This window comes from Erithacus rubecula (assembly GCF_903797595.1).
Source record: "Erithacus rubecula genome assembly, chromosome: 2".
NCBI classification, from domain to species: domain Eukaryota; kingdom Metazoa; phylum Chordata; class Aves; order Passeriformes; family Muscicapidae; genus Erithacus; species Erithacus rubecula.
The window spans coordinates 55,472,182-55,492,665 of record NC_136685.1 but is presented as its reverse complement, the minus strand read 5'-3'; the positions used below and the strand labels follow the sequence as shown (position 1 = coordinate 55,492,665).

Sequence of the window (20,484 nt, the reverse complement as noted above, 5' to 3'; positions counted from 1 at the left end):
TAAGGCAGATAATTTGTAATGAAAGAATTCAACAATCATTCCCCTAAATTTTTGCAGTAAGTAACTCCTCAGCTCCAGACACCATCATGAGCAGCCACTGTTAATCACAGCAGCCTCTGTACAGCAGAGAGGAGGAATTTGTGCAGTGGGTGGGGTACACTTGCTCACAGCCTTATTTCCAGTGGTTAACTATACTAGAAGTTTAAGAGTGACTTTTCAGCAAACACAAGCAGAACAAACGCTAATTCCTTTGCAAGCTAAAACAGAAATACACTCAATACACTTCCTGGTATTGACACAGTACATTGTTCTAAATGCATCCATTGTAAATAGAATATAATAGCTTTGCCAAAGGAAAACAGTTAAGAAATAGTTATACGTGGATCATGGTAGGAGTTTTTTTGTTTTAATTTGTTTGTCTACCACTCCTTGATAGCTAGACAAGCTTCTTGAAAACTATTTTTCCCTGTATGATATGCACACACTTCCATCTTTGCGACAAACCAATCTCCAGGCCCTGGGTCTTTTCTCCTGATAGCACAAAGCAAGCATTGACATTTATAAATACAGCTGTTGGCTCTAAAAGGTTTGACAGAAGAGGTGGTAGAAAAGCAAATAGTCTGCCCACCCACTGGGGACCCTCGAGTCAAGGACTAAGTTACAGTAAGTTAATTACAGGAAACTCCTTTCTCAATTGTCTGCTCCTGTGTGCTTCATGGCTTAACTGGAGTATGTGGAGCACTGGGTCAGGGGCAGGGAGGGGCTCTTCGAGGTTAAAGCAACACTGGCTTTTTCAAAGTTTCCAGATAATCAGTTACTTGCCAACACTTTGCTCAACCCAACTTGACCCTGACGAACGTAAGAGGTCAATTGTTAGAAATTTGTAACAGCAAACACACCTTTTTCTTTTCTTTTAACCAATGACTGCAAGAATATTCTTTTGGGAAAAAAAAAAAACCAAGCAGTAATAAGATGATATGATTTCTGGAAATAATTACAAAAGTTCACATAAATGTTTATGCACATAAGGAGCACTGATATTTTAATCATGAGAAATTAAACACCCACTTTAAATTCTGACTCAGTTATACTGGCAAAACATTTCTACATACCAGTTAGTTGTATTAATGCTAAGTAAACAGAGATGTATATGATCAAAGACTAACTATGGAAGTTAATCTTGTAAATCCATGCTGCAGCAGCCACTGGCATATACGCCTGACAATTTTTTTCAGTAAATATTATCATAACATATTTGAATATATTTATTAAATAAAACAACACAAACTCTCATTAACTTCCAGCACTCATGACTTTGTATCATTAGAATGTTTTACCTATAGTACAGCATTTTCATCAAGTCATAAAAACAGGTCTCTTAAGTGCAGATTCATTATTATTCATTAGCTCCCCTTTAAAAAATCAGTTTTTAAAGAGCAATTAAAAACGAAGCATCCAGATTAAACCAAGTGTTGTTTTAGCAAAGGTTGTATTTATTAAATCACACACACAGAGTCATATAGAATATTCTGAGTTGGAAGGGACCCACAAGTACCACCAAGTCCAGCTCTTATGTGCATGGCCCAAACAGGGGTCAAAGCTGTGACCTCAGCATTATCAGCATCCTGCTCTAACCAGCTGAGCAAGGATATTTTACACAGATTCTGGAATAACTTCATGAGCTCTTATCACAACAAAATACAATGATAACTGCAATCTGAAAATGAAGATCCAGAATAATCTCATCATTTTAGTTAGCCATATTTTATTGTATGTTTTCACTTCAAGTGGACTCACTCCAGTGCTTTTAGCATAAGTATTTATTTATAAGGATGACACACAACATGTGAATCAGAGACTAGCTGTAATTGCTTCTCCTCTTGTTTTGAGTTCTCCCAGTAACATGTTAAGCTTTACAGTAAATTTTAAAAAGGCCTTCTGCAGTTAAGCATAATACTCTTTACAGGAAGAGAAATACCTTCCTCTACTATTATTGATGCACTTCTTGAAATTATTATTGCAGCCCTCCATGCCTTTCAAATGCCAAAACTGAAGTTCTAAATCCACAAAAATGCTTAAAAATAAATTTTGAGATGTCTGTCTTGAGGCATAGAATAAACAAGCTTGAGCTGTAAGCTTAAGTCAAACAAAACCACACATTTGAATTAGTACAGTCCTCATGTGAGGACAGCAATGACCTAGAAAGCAAGGATATACAAAAGCTCCTATAGTTTTGACACAATACCATCAGAAACACCTTACAATCTTCACATGAAACAGCAAATTTTTATAAAATATTTGAATGACACATCCAGCAGAGATTCTGGGGAAGGAATCAAATTAACAGGGTTGTAATTGTTTTTAAAAAATTAATTTTTCCTGAAATCAAGAACCAAAACTTCAGATGTGGGAATTTAAAATCAATAGACCTTGAGAGGAAACAAAATGGTCTGACTGAGCATTTCAAGATTCTACTGATTTAGTGAAAATCACACAGACAATTCCTCCGTGTATCAATCAACCCACATCTTAAATGTCAGCTTTGGTTCTGTGAGACTCAAGTACCCCATACAAAAAAAAACTGGCTTCAGTTAATAAGATCTCTTTAACAAATGGAACAAAACATCTAAAATGCTGAAATCCTAGCAGTGCATTGGTCTTCCTCATTATTAAATACATTTTAATACTATCATGGATGATGGTCTAGGCAGGGATGGAGAGGCTATTTAAAGACTCTGTTTTTAAATTCAAAAAATTCTACACAGAATCCCAACACTTTTTTTTTTTTTTTTTTAGTAGTCAATAAATGGAATAAAACTACTAACCTTCACTTCTGGGCACAGGCTCTGTAGCACCTGGTGTTTTATCTGGCATCTCTGCAGACACAGGCTTAGTAAAACCTAATGGACACAAAGCAAAGAAAGAGTTCTCCATTAAACCACCACATTTCAGTAAGGCACTCCCCTGCTCCACAGTCACTGTGAAGGATGGGTTTTCAGCTTTCATCACTTCTGTGTTTGCATGTTAGAAGTGTAAACAGATGAAACTCTCTTGGGATTACTGCAATACCACTCAGTAGGCTCTCAGTTGGATGCACTACCAGGTAGGCAGGCACAAAAGGACCCTCTCATACCTGAAAGCACTAATTATATCTGGTGAACTTCTGTCTTTGATTTCATACATTTTTCTGCCTCAGTTAATTTCTAGTAAGAGGTCTATGGACTGGGATGGAATGGCTGCTTACACTCAGATACTGCTGAAGTTAACCATGCAGTGACCATCCAGAGGGTCACAGCAGCCTGCATCAAATGAAAATCCCCCACTAAGTTTATGCTTCACTAGGCTGTAGAGCACCAATATTTCTTCCAACACAGCAGTAGGCAGAGAAGAAAAGGTTTCTCAGGAAGGCAGTGAACACATCTCCTCTCAGAGCAACCTTATGTACCCTCTGTGGTACTGGCCAATGGTCAACATGTGGCCACCAGACCCTGGCTGGGATTTTGTACCCTCCTTTTCAGCACCTTTGAATATTTATCCCATCACCAACAACACTGACACTCCATTTGACATAATGAAAGCCTCAAGATCAGACAGGATGCACCAAGAAAAGACAAATCAGAACAAGGAAGATTCTCAGCCTTGTGTGCCAAGTGGGACAGGGACTTCAGCTGACAATTCACACAGTCAGTGCTGTGCACAGCCCTGTACAGAGTGCACAGCACTGGAAGTATTCACAGTACAGCCTTAATTCCTAATGAAGGAACCATCTACTTTCTAACAACACTGAGGTGAGGAGCTGATTTGGTATGCAGTTTTCTAGACAGCCATCAGATCCAGAGTTATGGGAGACCTCCCTGGATAACCCTGCAGCACAACTGAGACTGAACTTAAATAAATGGCCCTTTTCCCCTCCCTTCTTAAATTACTGTACTTTCAAATTAATATAGCTTGTTTTGAATCCTATCCTCAGACATAAAATGAAAACACTTCTGCCCTAATGTCCAGTAAAAAAGTTAGGTTTACATTACAACCAAACTATACAAAATTTGTAGGATTTCTTAGCTGTTCAAGTCATAAAACAGTATTTCAGGTGTGTTACCCAGGGCAGGTATATTTGTCATATTTAATTCACAAATATGTAAAAGACTTACAAACATTCGAAGCACATGAGGCTACAATCCACTAGCACATCTTAGGGTAGAAATTAATTTCTACCCTATTTTTTTTTTCCCATTTAGCTGATGGAAATTCTACTACATATAATTTTCTAGATCAGCCAATTAAGCTCATCTCAAGATAAAATCCACCATGTCTTACCCAGGAATTACTCTGTCCTTAATACAGATGTTTCATCCACACAACAGTACATATACTCAAGACTGTAATCTAGCTAAACATCTTCTCTAACTCCCCCAAATTAATAGTTGTAATGCTTATCCACCTGAGTTCATAAACCACAGCTAGACAGTGCCACAAACTGATCAAACAAGTGAGCCCACAACAGAGATTTAAACAACTATAAACATCTAGGGGGTCTCCAAACTCCTTAATAAATCTGCTGTAAAACAGAACCCACTCTCCAGAAGACAATTAAAAAATAAATTTCCTCTTCAAACAGATTACCCAAATTTAATTATCTATGCTTATCATCACCAAGCAGTTGGCTAGAATAAATACACCAACTAATTTTAAAACTTGGCATGTCTAATCCTCTGCATTCAATGATGCACTATGTATTCTCTGAACATTGCACTAGTTTTTAAATCAAATTCCAGTTATCCAGTGATTTACTAGTAAAGTTGATAGGAACCAGTTAATAAAAAAATGTATTTGAAACAAGAAATTTCATTAATAATACCATATTTACTTTCTGTGACTGATTTAAAAATAAAAACAAAAATTTCTTTAAATTTTACATTTTAAAGAAACCATTTAATATCACTTATTCAGGAAACAATATGTTTAAAATGGAAAAACATGAATATCCACATATTTGTTTTCTGGTTTTGGTTGGTTGGAGTTGCATAGACTTAAAATAAATATGTTAAGTAAACTTCACCATGAAAATGCTCACAGAATCGCTTACAAACATGTTAATGACAAAATAAAATCAGTAGTCCCCCCTAATGACAAAAAAAAAAAATCAGTAGTCTCAGAAAAAATTTTGGACTTCTTTACTGACAGTTTGTAGAGGTGGTAAATGCAAACAAGAAAATGAGACTTTTTTTCCTTGTCTCTTCTGCCCTGATTTTTATTTACATAAGTCAAATTTTTTCTTGTCTTAAGTAGGTCAGCCTTTTCTACTTGGCCTTCTAAGGAAGTGATAGCCTTGCTTTTCTGTTATCAAAACTCAAAACCAGAAAGCAATTTTACTGCAAGTAAGACACACCCTAACAGTCATTTATCCCAATTTAATGGAGTTCCTGTGCTTATCCCTTGCTATGGAGCATAACCCGTGACAAAAGCAAGTGGGATTCAAATGGGCGTTGAATGACCTTGCCATTTTTAATAAAGGAATAGTACCTTGAAAGCTGGATCATTCAATTACTACACACAAACCAAGGTATTTATTGAACAGGTCCAGACCTGCCACAGCTACAACAACTCTGTTCCAAGAGCTCATTTGGATAATCCATGGCAATTTAAAAAACTACAGTCCCACTAATGGTTTTCTACGGACTTACCAGTTTAGCGGCTCTGCATTACAAAATGTGACAGCAAGGACTTAACATAGTTACAACAGGTTTAAGAAAGTCAGCCTCTGTGCCTAGAAAACACATCTTCAGAACAATGTCTAGAAACTCTCAGACCTCCAAGATCCCTGAGCTCAGCTGTTAAACTGACACTGCCAAATCCACCCCTAAACCATGGCCCCACTTCTACATGTCTTTTAAATATCTCCACAGATGGTGTTTCCACCTCTTTCCTGGCCAGCCTGCTTCAAGTCTTTCCATGAAGAACTTTTTTTGCCCCAGATATTCTTGCCACTGTCTGTACTGGTTTTCAGTAATGAAACAGTCTGAAATTGTTGCTTTTTCTAAAGCTTACAGGAGATTAGCTGTACCAGAATAGTACAACCAAGTGCAAACATATCACTGTCTTCAACACTTCTCCAATTCATTGTCAATTGAAAACATTACATCTAAAAACTGAGGTCCAGTAACGTGGCACAGAACAGAATTCTATGACTTCTTTAAAAAGTACACAAATCTATATATTTTTTAAAATGCCTTTCCCCCTTTCTGTCTCATTAATGCAAACCAGTTCCATGCTATTACTAGAATTGTACCCAAAAACTTAAAAAAAAAAAAAAAAAAAAGAAATACAGAACTCTGCTGTTGTGTTCTGTAACACACCAAGTTCTGGATTATTCAAAAAACAGAAATCAGTTTTGAGCATTCCTTTACTTATAAAGTTCCTCCTTTTAATTAAGAAGGAAATCTCTGACAAAAACTATTCATCAGACAAGGAAACTGAATCTCTCTCTCTCTCTAGAGTAAGGCCAAGCTGAACTCATGTAAAACATAGCAGAAAAGCAGCATTTGGGGTACAATCTTGCTAGTAGTAAGTGTAAAAGGAAATAATATTTGCTTACATTCTATACACATAATTTCCACTTATCCAGACAATCTTACTAGTAGTAGTAGTAGTATTCCAAAGTTTTTAAGCACGTTATAAAAACATTCTAGGTAGACCCTTCTAGATACTCTTGCAATATAATTATTGAAATAGTTTAAATTGTCTCTGAATCTCAGGCTTAGTTATTCTAGTAGTCCATGAGGTCCCTTGTATTTTTGAATTCATCAGTCGAAACTGCTACCTATTTCTTAGAGCACTTTTTCACAGAACATCCTAGAAAGAGAACTTGAAATACATATGCATTGATAATTTATGAATAAACAGAGCTATACTGTTTACATTTCTCAGTTAAGCAAAACTCTTTAACAGCAACCAAAACCAGTCAGATGTATGACCACGCATTTTCATGGGCCATAATCAGCTAGGGCCACCCAAACAGGCATACTGGGAGGTCCTAGTTCAAGAAATTTTTTGTTCCTTCCAGTAGATTGATTTGCCTTTAAAATCCTGAGTTGCTAAAAGCTGCAAATCAGCTTTAGCATTATGAAAAACATAAGATTCTTTAAACACAGCATCTAAACCAATAGTGTGCTGTAGGTAAATTAGTAAAACATTCACATTTACAGCACATGAGTGGCTAAAAAAATTTTTCAAAAAAAGCATGCTCACAAAAATATGGATTTTTTTGTGTTTCACAGACAAATATATTCCTTGTCTCTAATTAACTGCAGTTTGAAAAAAAAAAAGAAAATAAAAGAAAAAAAGGAAAAGAAAACCATCAGTACCAGCAGTAAGGGTTTCCAACTATTCAAATATTCAAAATCACTGTTAATCGAAGTATCACAATTTTCACTTTTAAATTTCATGGACAAATTTTCATTGGAGAGAAGACTTCTGTTCCACTTTTGTTCTTTCAGCAATTTATTGCTATATTCTTTAAAAAGTATCAAGGCTCTTGAAAGAGACTTTGTCACAGGACAGTTTGCAAATGTAACTATGGAGCTCAACTATGTATTTATGTTGAACAACGATCATCACTAACCAAAATCCAACCTGAACCTCCTCCTTTGTGTCAAACCCCTGGCCCCTAGTCTACATCTGTTCTAAATAGTTGGAAGTGATCATATTTAAGAAAGTTGGTTGGATTTTTTCAGAAATCTAAATACAGTCACTCTTCAATGACAGACACTGCAGACACTGCACCTCTCCCCCATCTTCCACAGGCACAATCAGCTGCAGTCACTTTAGTCACAATCAAAGTACATGCTCCCTTACAATACTTTATTACAATTTTAAATGCAGCCTTTTACAGATTAAACAGTCAGTGCTTTATACACACATCAATACACATAAAACAACTGAAGTCTACATTACATTTTGTACTGCTAAAAGAAAAGCTATCTGTTGGTTTATTTTTAAACAGTATCTAGATGAGCTCTTCCAGCTACAATTAAAAAAAATGCAAGAGGGGTAGAAATAAAATAGATATTAGTAGATTTTTTGTCATTAAATATTTTGTACACAAATAAGGACAATCGGATGCCCAGAGGCAGCCTGCACAGACGACCACCCTTCTTGGATGAATGGTATGGGATGTTGCATTTTTGAATGCAAAACAACTCACAGAACCCCAAAACCAGCACTCACATTCTCAGGTTTCAGGATGAACTCCAAACTCCAAGGATGGCTACGGTAGAATTCATACCCACATCAACACACTCAGACTTTGACATTACACACTACATATTATCTTTGTTAGAGAACAAGGACATCTGTCCCTGATCTAGTTTTTGCCATTTGTTTGCCTACAAAATCCCTTCTGGAGCAGATGCATTGCTGCTCTGAACCCCACGAGAATAGCTTTGATCCCAGGTCACATAAACCATAAACCAAGTTGATATGCTAACACTAACACAGTTCTTTCACATGAACCAAGAACTGACACTGAAAGAACCTCTAAATAACATTGGCCTAAGGGATAGCAGTTATGAGGACTTAAACCAAGCCCTTATTTCTGCTCCTCTTCACCAGCAACCCTCAGCCTTCCTAAGTAATATGGAAGTATCTGTTTTAAGATTCAAATGTTATTTCAACTTCATAGTTATTCCTTCAAAATTGCACAGAATTCTAATGACTCCTTTTATTCCCTTCCAGCAGCACTCTGGACATGGATGTGAGTTGCAGCTTCCCTTCTACACCGTCCCACAAAAATCCTCCAGTCTTTTCCCCCCTGCACATCAACACATAACAAAATGTTCCAGCTTTGGGGGTTTTGCTGGAGCTTGAAGCTTGGACTTTCTGGGTTTTTTTTTGTAAGATGTTACACCATTTTGCTGGAATTCCCAAACCAGGCCATCCTTTCACTTTCTTTTCCAAAGAAAGGCAGTCACCGTGACACTTAAGACAAATGCAGCAAGAGATGAGCTGGTCCAAACAAGACTCTCTGATCTATATTGGCAAGAAGGAGCAAAACCCCCTTTACACATTTGCCCATGGATGAAAGTCACAGTAACATCACTCTCTCTCCTGCTCACTTCTTCAAAACATATTTAATCTACAGCATCCTCTGCCTAGTTTCTAGAGCTAGTCATCCATACTGTGGCTCCCATCCAAAACATTTAACTTTTTGCCAGCAGGCAAAGACCAAATCACAGAATCCCTTTGTCACTTTCATTCTGGTTTACTGTAATTCACCATGTTTGAATGTGAAAAACATCATAAATGTTCTACTGTAAGGAATGAGCTGTCTGGCTCCTCTGTGGTTTAACTGCTATGTGCATGTCTTCTCCCTCCTCCTGTCTCTCCAATAGCTCTGAATCCATTCCCAGTGCTATTCCAAGGCTTTGGTCATGGTTTTCCAAACCCACTGAAAGATCAAGTTCAGCAGCTAATCACCATGTTTCAGTCTGCAAGGCAAGACAGTGTATTTTTTACAAAGTAACGCCGGATATGAGGTCTAGAAGGGAATGTGACACAAAATTTTCTCCTTCAAACTTTGTATAGAACTTCTTAAAAAGATGAGCCATGCTCAACGTTTGGTCTGTGTCCAACCATGTTGCAAAGCTCTTTACTTAAAGCAGCATATACTGCTTCTACGCCAAGTGAAACAAAGAGGAAAACTCCCCACAGGGTCTTGTGGGAGGAGGAAGAGGGATCAAAACCTTTACTGACACTCCCAAATACGCTTGTGAAGCATATGCTCAAAGCCTAAGCAGAAAGACATCCGCTTCAGTTGATGAAATGCATGTATTTCCTGCATGGATGCATTAACTCTGTGCTGACCACAGTAGTTTCTCAGCTCAGCAGAAGCGCTGTCTTCCAAACTTAAGTCACGCCAGCACAGTTTGTAGGAAATTCCTCAGTATAATTAACCATTGCTCTTTCTCTTTCTGTAAAAACGAACCATTCATGAGTATTTTTGAAAACATATTTTTAGCATGCTCTCTTTTGTTCATGCAGCTTTGCTCAAGAGCCATGTAATCACGCTGCGCTACAGAAAGCTGACAGAAAGGAATGCAACTCCTCCCTCCCGCTGTGGAGCTGGAAACGCCAGAGCGCTTTCCCGGGATGCTGCCTTCTCAGGATGCCCCTTTCCTCGGGATGCCGCTCTCCCGGGGATGTTCCTTTCCCCGGGATGCCGCTATCCCCAGGACGCCGCTCCTTTCCCGGGATGCCGCCTCTGGGAGCCGCCAGGCACCGCTTCCAGCAGAGCTCCCGCAGGTGGCACTCGCTGCTCCACGGGAAGGCAAACCTGAGCGCCTGCAGCAGAACCTGTCTCTCCCTCCTCGTCAGCGTGTCGGGCGAGGGCTAAAAATCATTCTGAATTGTGCTTATCACTCGAGTCTGGATTTGGGGTTGGACAGCCTGACAGCTAAGCTGCTGTACCACCTTCTGCTTATTGCAAAGCTCCCTGTAACCAGAATGAACAGAAGTATTTTGTAAAGCACAGGGTATTTTTCCCGCATATTGCTTCTCTCATGCCTTTGTGCAATGCAGTTAATCCCAGCAGCTCCTCCAGGTCTTCACTAAAGTTAAAAAACCCCACATAAACAAAGAAAAATAAATCCATCAAAGGATCATGTTTCACTTACATATGGAAGGTCTGTCACTTTCTTTTGAATCTAAGCTTGAGAAAACAGACAGACTTAGGTGAAGTGGCTCAGCACAGGACATGCCTGACATACACTGATGAAAACCAAGGAAAAGCAGGATAAGCAGGTCAGTCCCAAGATATTTAGGGACTTAGAGGCAAGTCTCAGCACAGACCGTTCTGAGTAGAGCAGTAGCAAGTCACACTGCCAAGAACAGCTATCGTTATCACAAAACACTGTTGTCATCTACTCAAAGAAATCTGCTACTCAACAAGCATAGAGTGAAGCCCACAATGTATTCTAAGCAAAGCATTTTCTGAGCAAATTAAGAGCCCTATGCAATGCATTACATGCAGTTACTCTGCAAAAACCAACCAACAGCATAGTTGACACTTAGAAAGACAGACAAAATATTTAACTGAGCTTTCCTTACATTGTTTTCTGATTTCATATTTTAGATAGTACCTCTTCTACTGTGAAGTGCTAATTAGGGCTACACAAAGAAAAGTGAATTTGAAACAAACCTATTTAGAAAGAAACCAAATGCCTCAACACAGTCAAGACATTTCAACATTTTCTTTATTACAAGAGCTTATTTCCAGCACCATTAATTTGTGACTCAGTAATGCATATACCAAGTGCAGAAATAGCACAAAAAGCACTATGCACATACACCAGATACAGCACTAAAGAGATTGCAGGATTTTAGGACACAAGTCCTCACATTATGTTAACAGTCAAACCCATGGCTAGAACCCTCACAGTTGCCACAAAAGAATACCTGACTTTCCCTTCAATGAACAGTCATTTCACCATGTCACCCTAAATACAGCCTCTGAATGTTGGATTTACAGCTGCACTTCTGCCTTGCTCACCATTCACCCTTCCAACTACACACTCCAGGTAACCGTTCAGACTTTGTGGGAGGAACAGTTTAAAGTATTTTTTTAATATCTATATTAGGTATTTTGACTGGTCACTAGCATCCCCTCTTCTTGCATTTTTCTCAAGAGAAATACAATTACTAATGTATTAGGTCTTGTATTTTGTTGAAGAAAGTTCAGATGAGGGCCATCAAGTTGATTAGAGGGATGAGGCACCTCCCTCTAGGAGGAAAGGCTGATACAACTGGGGTTGTTCAGCCTGAAGAACAGAAAGCTTCAGAATGACCTGATTGTGGCCTTCCAGAATGTGAAGGGAGCCTATTAGAAAGCTAGAGAGGGATTTTTTTACAAGAGTATGTAGAGGCAGGACAAGAGAGAATGGCTTCAAACTGAAAGGGAATAGGTTTAGATGAATATATTACTGTGGGTGGTAAGGCACTGGAAGGAGTTGCCCTGAAAAGAGGTGAATGCCCCATCCCTGGAGGTGTTTAAGCCAGGTTAGATGGAGCTCTGAGCAACCTGGCCTTGTGGAAGGTGTCTCTGCCCGAGGCAGGGAGGTCAGAACTAGATGATCTTTAAGATCTCTTCCAACCAAAGCCATTCTATGATTTCATTCTAGTGAGCTGCAGAGGTTAAACCTCACTACTGGGCCAAAAGTTCTGGCATAATAAAGGAAGAAAAAAAATCCAAAAAACTAAAACATTCCAGAGCTGAATGTGAACCTGTCAAATTTCTTCAATAGCAGAGATTGCTTTATAGTGCACATGGTTAAGAAAAGGAAACCAAAGAGAAAAGAATTTCAGCATTGTTTATCACAGAATTACTCAAATTCCTTTCAAAGCTCTGAACTCTGCTACAATTAGGAGAGATGCTGATTTTGCTAATAAACAATCAGAGAGATGCACACATGCAAAGAGCTCTTCTTTAGCCTTTTTCACATTCTGTCCCTCTTTAGTCATTTTCACACTCAAGCCTCTGGTGCTCAGCAACTATAGTTTTAAGATTTCTGGTTAAAATCAAGGACTACTGCTGCTGCTGTTCCACTCTGCTCACAGATATTAAAAAACCACACAAGCAAATGAGCAATAACCCAGATAGCATCCTAACAGTCAGCTTTTATTCTCATTTTTCTCTTATACAAGGAAAAAAAAAGCAAAACAAGCAAACAAACCTCCAGACTTGCATCTGGCATAGACAGCAAAGAGCCCCTGGTACCTGCTTTTACAGGCTGTAAGCCCCCTCCAAATTGCTTTTCTATTAGAGAGGTTGTGTAGCACTTAAAAAGACACTACTCTTTACTTGATGCCTTTGTCTGGTGTGTCACTGTTGTATTTCACTAAACATTATCTTGGAAAAGACCACTGGGAAAATTCATCATTTCACCATAGGCTCAAGCAGTGAAAGAAATAAAATCAAAACACGCTGCAAAGAAGCAAAGCTGTTGTCGGAACTCAAGAAATCCAATTACAGCAAAAAGTCAAATAACAGTGAAAATGAACTATAATATGCAAATCCTTATATTAATTTGAATCTAGTTCTATGTGCTGAATAAATATTACAGTGATGGGTAACACACCAATGAATCCCAACATGTCTGAAGAAGTGGATCTAATGATGTTAGAAACAATCTTACTTTGTGTGCAGGCATTTCACCTTCTGACACTTCCTTTTTGTATTTTTCATTTCTGTTTCAGGAAATTTCTTGACACCCAACTGAAGTTCACTAATTTTGTCACACTTACTAGTCAGAAGAAAGGAAACAACCTTGCCATCCGCTTAGGAAGGACATCAGGCTGTGTCTATTACTCAGGGTGGTTTCTCTTGAAATCACAAGACTATGATAACAATGAAGGTTTTTCTGGGGCTTGTTTTGCTTTAAATTAAAACTTTATAGCCCTCTTAAAGAGATATTCTTTAAGGTCAGTAAAAAGCTCTTATCTATTGGAAGAATGAAATTTGTATGCATTTTAACTCTGTGTAGGGCCAAAGTCAAGGCATTGAGATAGGGAATGATAGAACATCTTCCTCAATTCACATAACCAGCATGCAATGTGAACCTTGACAACTTGACAGAGATAAGGTGCATCCAAAAACAAATACTCCAAGAGTACAGAGCAGCCCAATGCTTTTCAAGAGTATAAATACAGAAAAGTGCTATTCAGAGTCAGCTGATTCAAGGGTATTTCTTCTCTGCACTGAAACATGTTTCTGAAAGCTCTCTCACCCCAAAAAAACAAAACAAACCAAAAAACAGCAAACCACAAAATGCTGCTGTGCACCAAATTAAAATCACAAATTTATTCACTCACGTACATGTTTTATTTAAGCACTGCTGTTTTTCTTCCAATTTGGCTAACAGCAGAGAAATTAGTATGCATCAACTCCCATCAGGCTGCTACACCTCTTCTGTAAAGTACTTGTAATATGTTTGGATTCACTGTGTATTTTCAAAGAAATAACTTCAGACCTCATTGTAGACAAAAACCACAGAACTTTTAGAATAAGGGCATACTGATGAAAGACAAAAACATCAGCACAGTCCAGAAATTCCATTTACTTTCTTAAAATTTTTCCTAAACAATGTTAATTCCAAGTAAAGAAGAGAGAATGGTATTTTCCCCTTCAACTGTAAACTCTTGGAGAGTTAAAGGGGGGGTGGGAGATACAAAGGAATGTTTTGACTGTTTGATTTGGCATTGCTGACAAGGGGAATGTTCATGAAGGGGAAGCCTACTTGAAACCAGAATAATGGTAATTATTGCTTTATATGTGGATCCTTCATCAGTTTTGTCTCCATGACACACGGTGACACTGTTACATTTATAAGGAAAGACTCAGATACAGATTCACCACGAGGAGAATGGGCTCCTACAAAGCCCATTTATGTGTTTCCTTCAACTGCAATTGCCTGAGTACAGCATTACTGCTGAAATGGGAGGTTTAGATGTGGACATTATAATTATTAGACAAGTAATACCCAGTTGGCTTTTCCAGAAATTGCCACTTGAGTGGCTACCCAAAGTACAGCCATGCATAACTACTTACACATGCCCTCTGAAACACGTTTGTTGTGGGTTTTTTACCCACAGCCACCAGAAAAAGTCCATCTACCTTTCTGACAGCAGTGAAGTACCATTAATGACAATTTTGGGGTTTTGTTTTCATCACAGAGTATGCACCATTAGGAAACAACATAGCAAATCACATAAAAGAGTCAGCAGTTAAAGCTTTCTGAGCCCTGACATATTCCAGGCTCTGAATGCTGCTGAACCTGGCAGCCCCCCAGCCCTGGCTCAGGCAGCTGACTGTAGGACTCCTTCACCTTCCTCCAGCTTTTCCCTCTCCCTGCTTTGGGAATACACACATCTATGTGTATATATGCATATATATTTATATACACACTGTGCATACATGTTAAAAAAGAGGAAATTAATAACAGACAAGTTAGCAGCACTGGGCACACTCCCTTGCAATTTACCCAAATGAATGGCCTCATAACTCAGATTGGGACATTTCCTGTAAAAATACTCCACTATGTATCAAGCCACTCCAGAGTGCAACTGCTGAAGCATGACTTGCAAACAACATGCTTTCTAGAGCTAAGGCTTGCAGTTACCTACAGAACACTCTAGTTGGAATGGAGAAGCCACAACTCTCTTGCTGTGTATTAGCTTTGAAAAGTGTGTCCCCAGTTCAGAGCTCTGTAACTACAGGCATGGTCCAACTGGCTTTTGTGGCACCAAATTGCATATGCAGAGCACAGAGAAACAACATTAAGCAAATTCATGCTTAATCTCTGACAAGGAATATGCATATATATATATATATATTCATAAAATATATCCATTACAAAGAATAAGGAATAATAGATAAAATAGGATTAGAAATGGAAAGGAAATTATTTCATTCACCCATGACCAGCACAAGTATAGAGTCCAGGAGACTAAAACTGGTAAAACCATGAAATCACTCACAGTAACAATCTTTAACCTGTCAGAATTTCCAAAGGAATTTGGATGACCATTTCAACAAAAGCACATGACAAGCTGTTGAATAAACATTTCTTTTGGGTTAAACTGCAGTATTCCCCAGACATGGAAACTCCTTCTACATAAATATATAAAGCTTCTTATCTCTGCTGTTCTTTCACAGGAAAGCTAAATTTCTTAGTAAACATTGAATTGCAAAATGCCTTCACTGGCCCCTGACCGAAATACTGCTTCCATTCAGAAAAATCACATGGGAAAAAAATAACATGACTTATGAGTATTATAGTTGGAAAGGTGATTTCCTTCAGCTGAACATTTTTAATTTTTGAATATTTTTTCTCCTTTCTTAGACATGTCTAAGAGACATAGTTTGATCAATCAGTTGTTTATAAGTAATTCTTGACAACTGCATGGAGTCTGAGCCATTGTGCATTTTGATACTTCATTCACCTTCCCAAAAAAACCACAAACCAAAAAACTTAGACTTATTTTTCAGACACAGAAACAAACAAATACCTATTTTATGCTAAAATAACATAAAATCCAGCTGCAGCAATACCACTGACAACTCCAGAAGAACCTATTTTTAAGAAAACAGTTTTATATTTCACTGGTTATTTGATCTAGTACTGTAAACCAACAAAAACAAGGACAGGGTGTGAGCAGGAATCTCTAAATAGGCTTGATTGAAGCAAATATTCAAAGGGATATTACTCAAGTCAGTACCAAGAGCTTCAGCCAGTTTCCAAAGCCTTTTGAATTCTCAGAGCTAAGCCCGGTGAATTCAGATGAAAGTTCCTTTTCTTCCACTTTTAAGGGAAGAAGTAACTTATGTGAACTTTCTGCAAAACACTCTTCTGAGTGTTTTAGTAATTGGGGAACAAACCTAAAGCCCTGCCAAGACACACAACTAACCATTTATAACCCTTAATGCTTCATTCAAATATTAAGTTCTGATCTACTGAAACAACACAGAGGTATTCCAATAATGCTGTTTCAAGTTATGTAATACCACTCTCAGTACATAAAAATCCCAGCTCCTCCATTCTTGCTGCCTAGCCCACATTTTGTCCTCTGAGGAACACAGGCACACAGAGTGCATACTAACAGCACCAGGTTCCACTGAACCCAGCAAGAGGCACAGCAGAGCGAGGAAACCACCTGGCCCTGCCTCACTCTGGGATTATGCCAGCCTATTCAGTGGGGCTACAGGAAAAAAAGAAAAAGTCCCAGTTGTATTTCAAACACACACAAAGAGATATGTATATTACACAAAAAGCAGGGAACAACTCTATCTGATCAGCAGATGAGTCTGTATAGCCCTCTGAGCCTTCAGCCTCTGAGGCAAGTGGAGTAGGGGAAGAAGCATCTGCTCCCTTTAAATCTGATGACAGTTACTCGATCTCTTTCTCATTCTGTCACTGTTCCCACAGCCTGTGCAGTATTCCCAGAGATACCACCAAGCTACTATCACTTTTTTCCCAATGGTCACCACTATGAGTTCACCCACCAGAGCATACCAATTTAACAATTGGCAAGTCAGTTCCAAACTCTTCTGTTTCCTCTTTCCCAATTCCAAACTCCTCCATTTGTCTCTACAAAACAAACAATCCAGAAATTCATTTTGAAACAAACTACAGCAATTCTGTAGAGCAAACTTACCCAAACAAGGGACTAAAAAAGTCTGTAGAGAAATGCTGACTGAGAATATGTGCTCACATCAAATAAAAAGTGGCCCTTGATCTTCCCCACAGTGAAAACATTCACGGGATTTCTGGACCAACCTGCAGATTTTCTGATGCTGAATAAATGGTGAGGTCACATTGCAGGGTTTCATCATCAAAAAAATGAAGGCTATTCTTAAATTAATGCATTAGATGTGGCCAAAAAGTGCTCCTGAGTGCAAAAGCAAGCTGAGACAGAATAACACATCTGCGGTAATGAATAATCCTAGTCTCCAAAACAGGGTGCATAAAAGCCATCTCTCAAGAGTGATAGCTGAGCTGCACTAGGGACTGAGTCAAGCCTGGAAAGTGTCTGTGGACAAGGCCATCATTTCCCAACATCACACCAGCAAGCATGACCATCACAGACCATCTTCTCCCAGGCATGGGAACACTCCTAGGTCCACCTGAATTTTACACAGCTGTAAGCTTACAGCACTCGTCTCTCAAGCCACCTATGCTCATAAACCTTTGCTGACACATAATTTCAAATCATTTTTTCTTAATTGAGTCTTATTACACACTTCAAAGATTTAAAGACCTCAGAATGGAGACAGAGGCAGAAAAACACACGCTGGCACAAAAAAACAGAAGAGGGAGAGAAGAAAGAAAAAAAGACAACCATACTCTCTGCAGAGGAGAAAGTACAATTACATACAATTGAACTACTCTTCCCTTAAGCATATGCCTCCAGCAGGGCTTGTTTATACCTTTCAGTTCTGACCTTTAAATTAGACCAGACACAAATCTTTCATAAAGGAGCATAATTTTCTGTGTCTGTACCTCCAGAAATATTTCTCTGCAACTTCCAGCTCCTATCCAACAAATGGTGGACACCTCCTTCCACTGTGTTAGAGCAAGAGATTTTTGCACAAGGAGACTTCAGAGGCAGTGGCCCAGCTCTCCTGTAGTAATAGAAGTCCTCTTTTGGCTGTTCCATACACAAGTTTAAGTCTGGGCATCCCTGTGATATTGCCAGGCTAATGCCAGCATGAAATGCAAAGCAGATCCTTAATGGATCTTCCTTAACGGAAGGGAATTTTCTGTGGTTTGAGGACTTTGGGTTTTCTTTTTAAATCCAACTGTAATACAGTTGAAGCAAAATCTATCTTCAAGATATGTACCATGAGCAGCATTTTTGGAAGTAGAGGTTTACAATGCTACATTAACATATAAGAATCTTCAAGGAAAAATTATTTACTTTTAGTGATAAAGATCAATGGCAGGAAGCATGATACTACAGAGATATTAAGATATTTTATGATACCTACTTATAAATAGATGTGTGTTTACACTTTGCTTTCCACATACACAGAAAGAAGCATGCATTTTTCTACCAGTACTGCCAGTTCATTTTAAGGAAAACCCCCAGCTACTAATCTCATTTCCAGCAAGCATGCAGCAGCTTATGTCACTCACCTTGAAGACTAATATCCAAGAAGGCAGGGAAGGAAATTACTTGTGCAGGGGAATTTCATGCCTCTCCCATTTATATAGTTATTTACACTACAGAATTTACTCAGGTATCTTTATGTCTCATAAAGGTATAAGACAAAATATGATTTGATAATCTCAAGAAATGTACACCACTCTAAGTGCTGAAAGGCTGTTAAAGAGCTTCATGAGAATCAGTGGCAGTTAAACTACATCTTGGGAAGCAATTTACATGGAATGAGTAGCAACAGGGATGAAGAGCTGGGGACTCATCTTTTATCACATGTGCACTGCTGCACCACAGGAGATAACACAACAGCACTTGTGAGGGGCTCCTCCAGTCCCCAGAGTAAAAAGCATTTCGGTTTTTTGCCTCTCATTTCTCCTGGCTGGTAAGGAAATCAAATCAAGCTGTTCTCAGGAATGGAGAATAATAGTAAGCTTCAACCCCAGGAAGACAGTCTTCTCACACAAAAATCACCTAAATTTTATAGTTTCGTCCATCTTTTATTTCCTTGTTATGCTTAGTAGCAATACAGATACTAAGTTTGCCCAAGCATGTTACCACAGGCGTCACTCTGTCTCTTAAAGCCTTCTGGACATCAACAACCCAGCAGATGGTCATTACTTCAAATTCCCCACTCTCCATCATCATTAATTCAGAAGCAAATACATTTCAATGGGCTAGCCCCAATTCATAAAGAACTCATTGTCCTGACCAAAGTAATAGCTTTACATCTTGCATTACCAGATGTGCTTCAGAGACACAGTAACATTTTATATTATAATGTGCTGTTTAAAGTCCACTTCAATGTCATTTCTCATAAATATTGCTGTACAAGGCAAACATACAACTATGAACCTATTCCCAAAATAAACACAAATCTCTGTATTTTTGGTTTAGACCCTAGACAGATTTGGCACAAGCATTGCTCAATTATCCTGCAACCCACTTGATCAAAAGCTGTCTACTCTGATAGCACTGTCTTTTGAAAGGCATTACTTCACCCTGAAGATTAATAAACCCTCAACACTGGCACATCCAGTAAAGAGACAGGCACTAACAGGGCCCATTCCATAAGCAGCACAGTTTAGAACAATCATAATAATAGTTACAACAACAAATGAACAAATCAAATTTGTAAGTCATAGGTCTTAACTTTACTGATAAGTCACCAGCAGATTCTGATAGATGTCAAATGGGGAATGTAAAGGAACAGAGGGAATCATTTGCCATTACTTGAGTCATGTCGTGCCTGCCATTTGTCAGCAAATTTGCATTAAAACAATGGAAGACTCTTTTCCATAGGAACAATTTGCAAAAATGAACATCAGTAGACTAGAATCAACTAGAAAACTATCTTTCCCATTTAATGAAAAAATAAAAAAAATAATTTTGAAAATAGCCATGTTCCTTGTGAGAAAGAGGTAAAGATCATTGAAGGACTCTAAATCAAATAAAAAGTATAATTAAAAATAGAGACAGAACTTTCCAGAGAGATAGTACTCACTTGAGTTTTAAGTTACATTGTTATTTTTCCATGGAACCAAAACAAGTTTTCTTACAATCCTATATTTGATAAACTTCTCTTTCTGATAGTTTTATTGAAAATTGCTTGTGTGAAATGTTCTGTTTTCAGTAAATTGTTGTTTTCCAACAAAATATTTTTGGCTGAAAAATTCCTAACTGGCTTGACTTGTAAAATACATTGAGTGTAACATTTCATTATATCCAATGCCTTTTCTTACTTAAAAGGCTGCATTGTGTATTTTAAATACACAT

General features: G+C 38.3%; 1 protein-coding gene across 3 annotated transcripts in view; it reads right to left on the bottom strand.

The window, feature by feature from the left end:
• Nucleotides 1-20,484, bottom strand: part of PLEKHG1 (pleckstrin homology and RhoGEF domain containing G1) — a 122,364-nt gene that overhangs the window by 83,497 nt on the left and 18,383 nt on the right. For all 3 annotated transcript variants that reach the window (XM_079299277.1, XM_079299276.1, XM_079299278.1), the window contains one exon: nucleotides 2,826-2,900. In XM_079299277.1, the coding sequence (XP_079155403.1) occupies nucleotides 2,826-2,874 (49 nt within the window). In that variant the 5' untranslated portion in view covers nucleotides 2,875-2,900. The remainder of the gene's footprint in view (nucleotides 1-2,825; nucleotides 2,901-20,484) is intronic.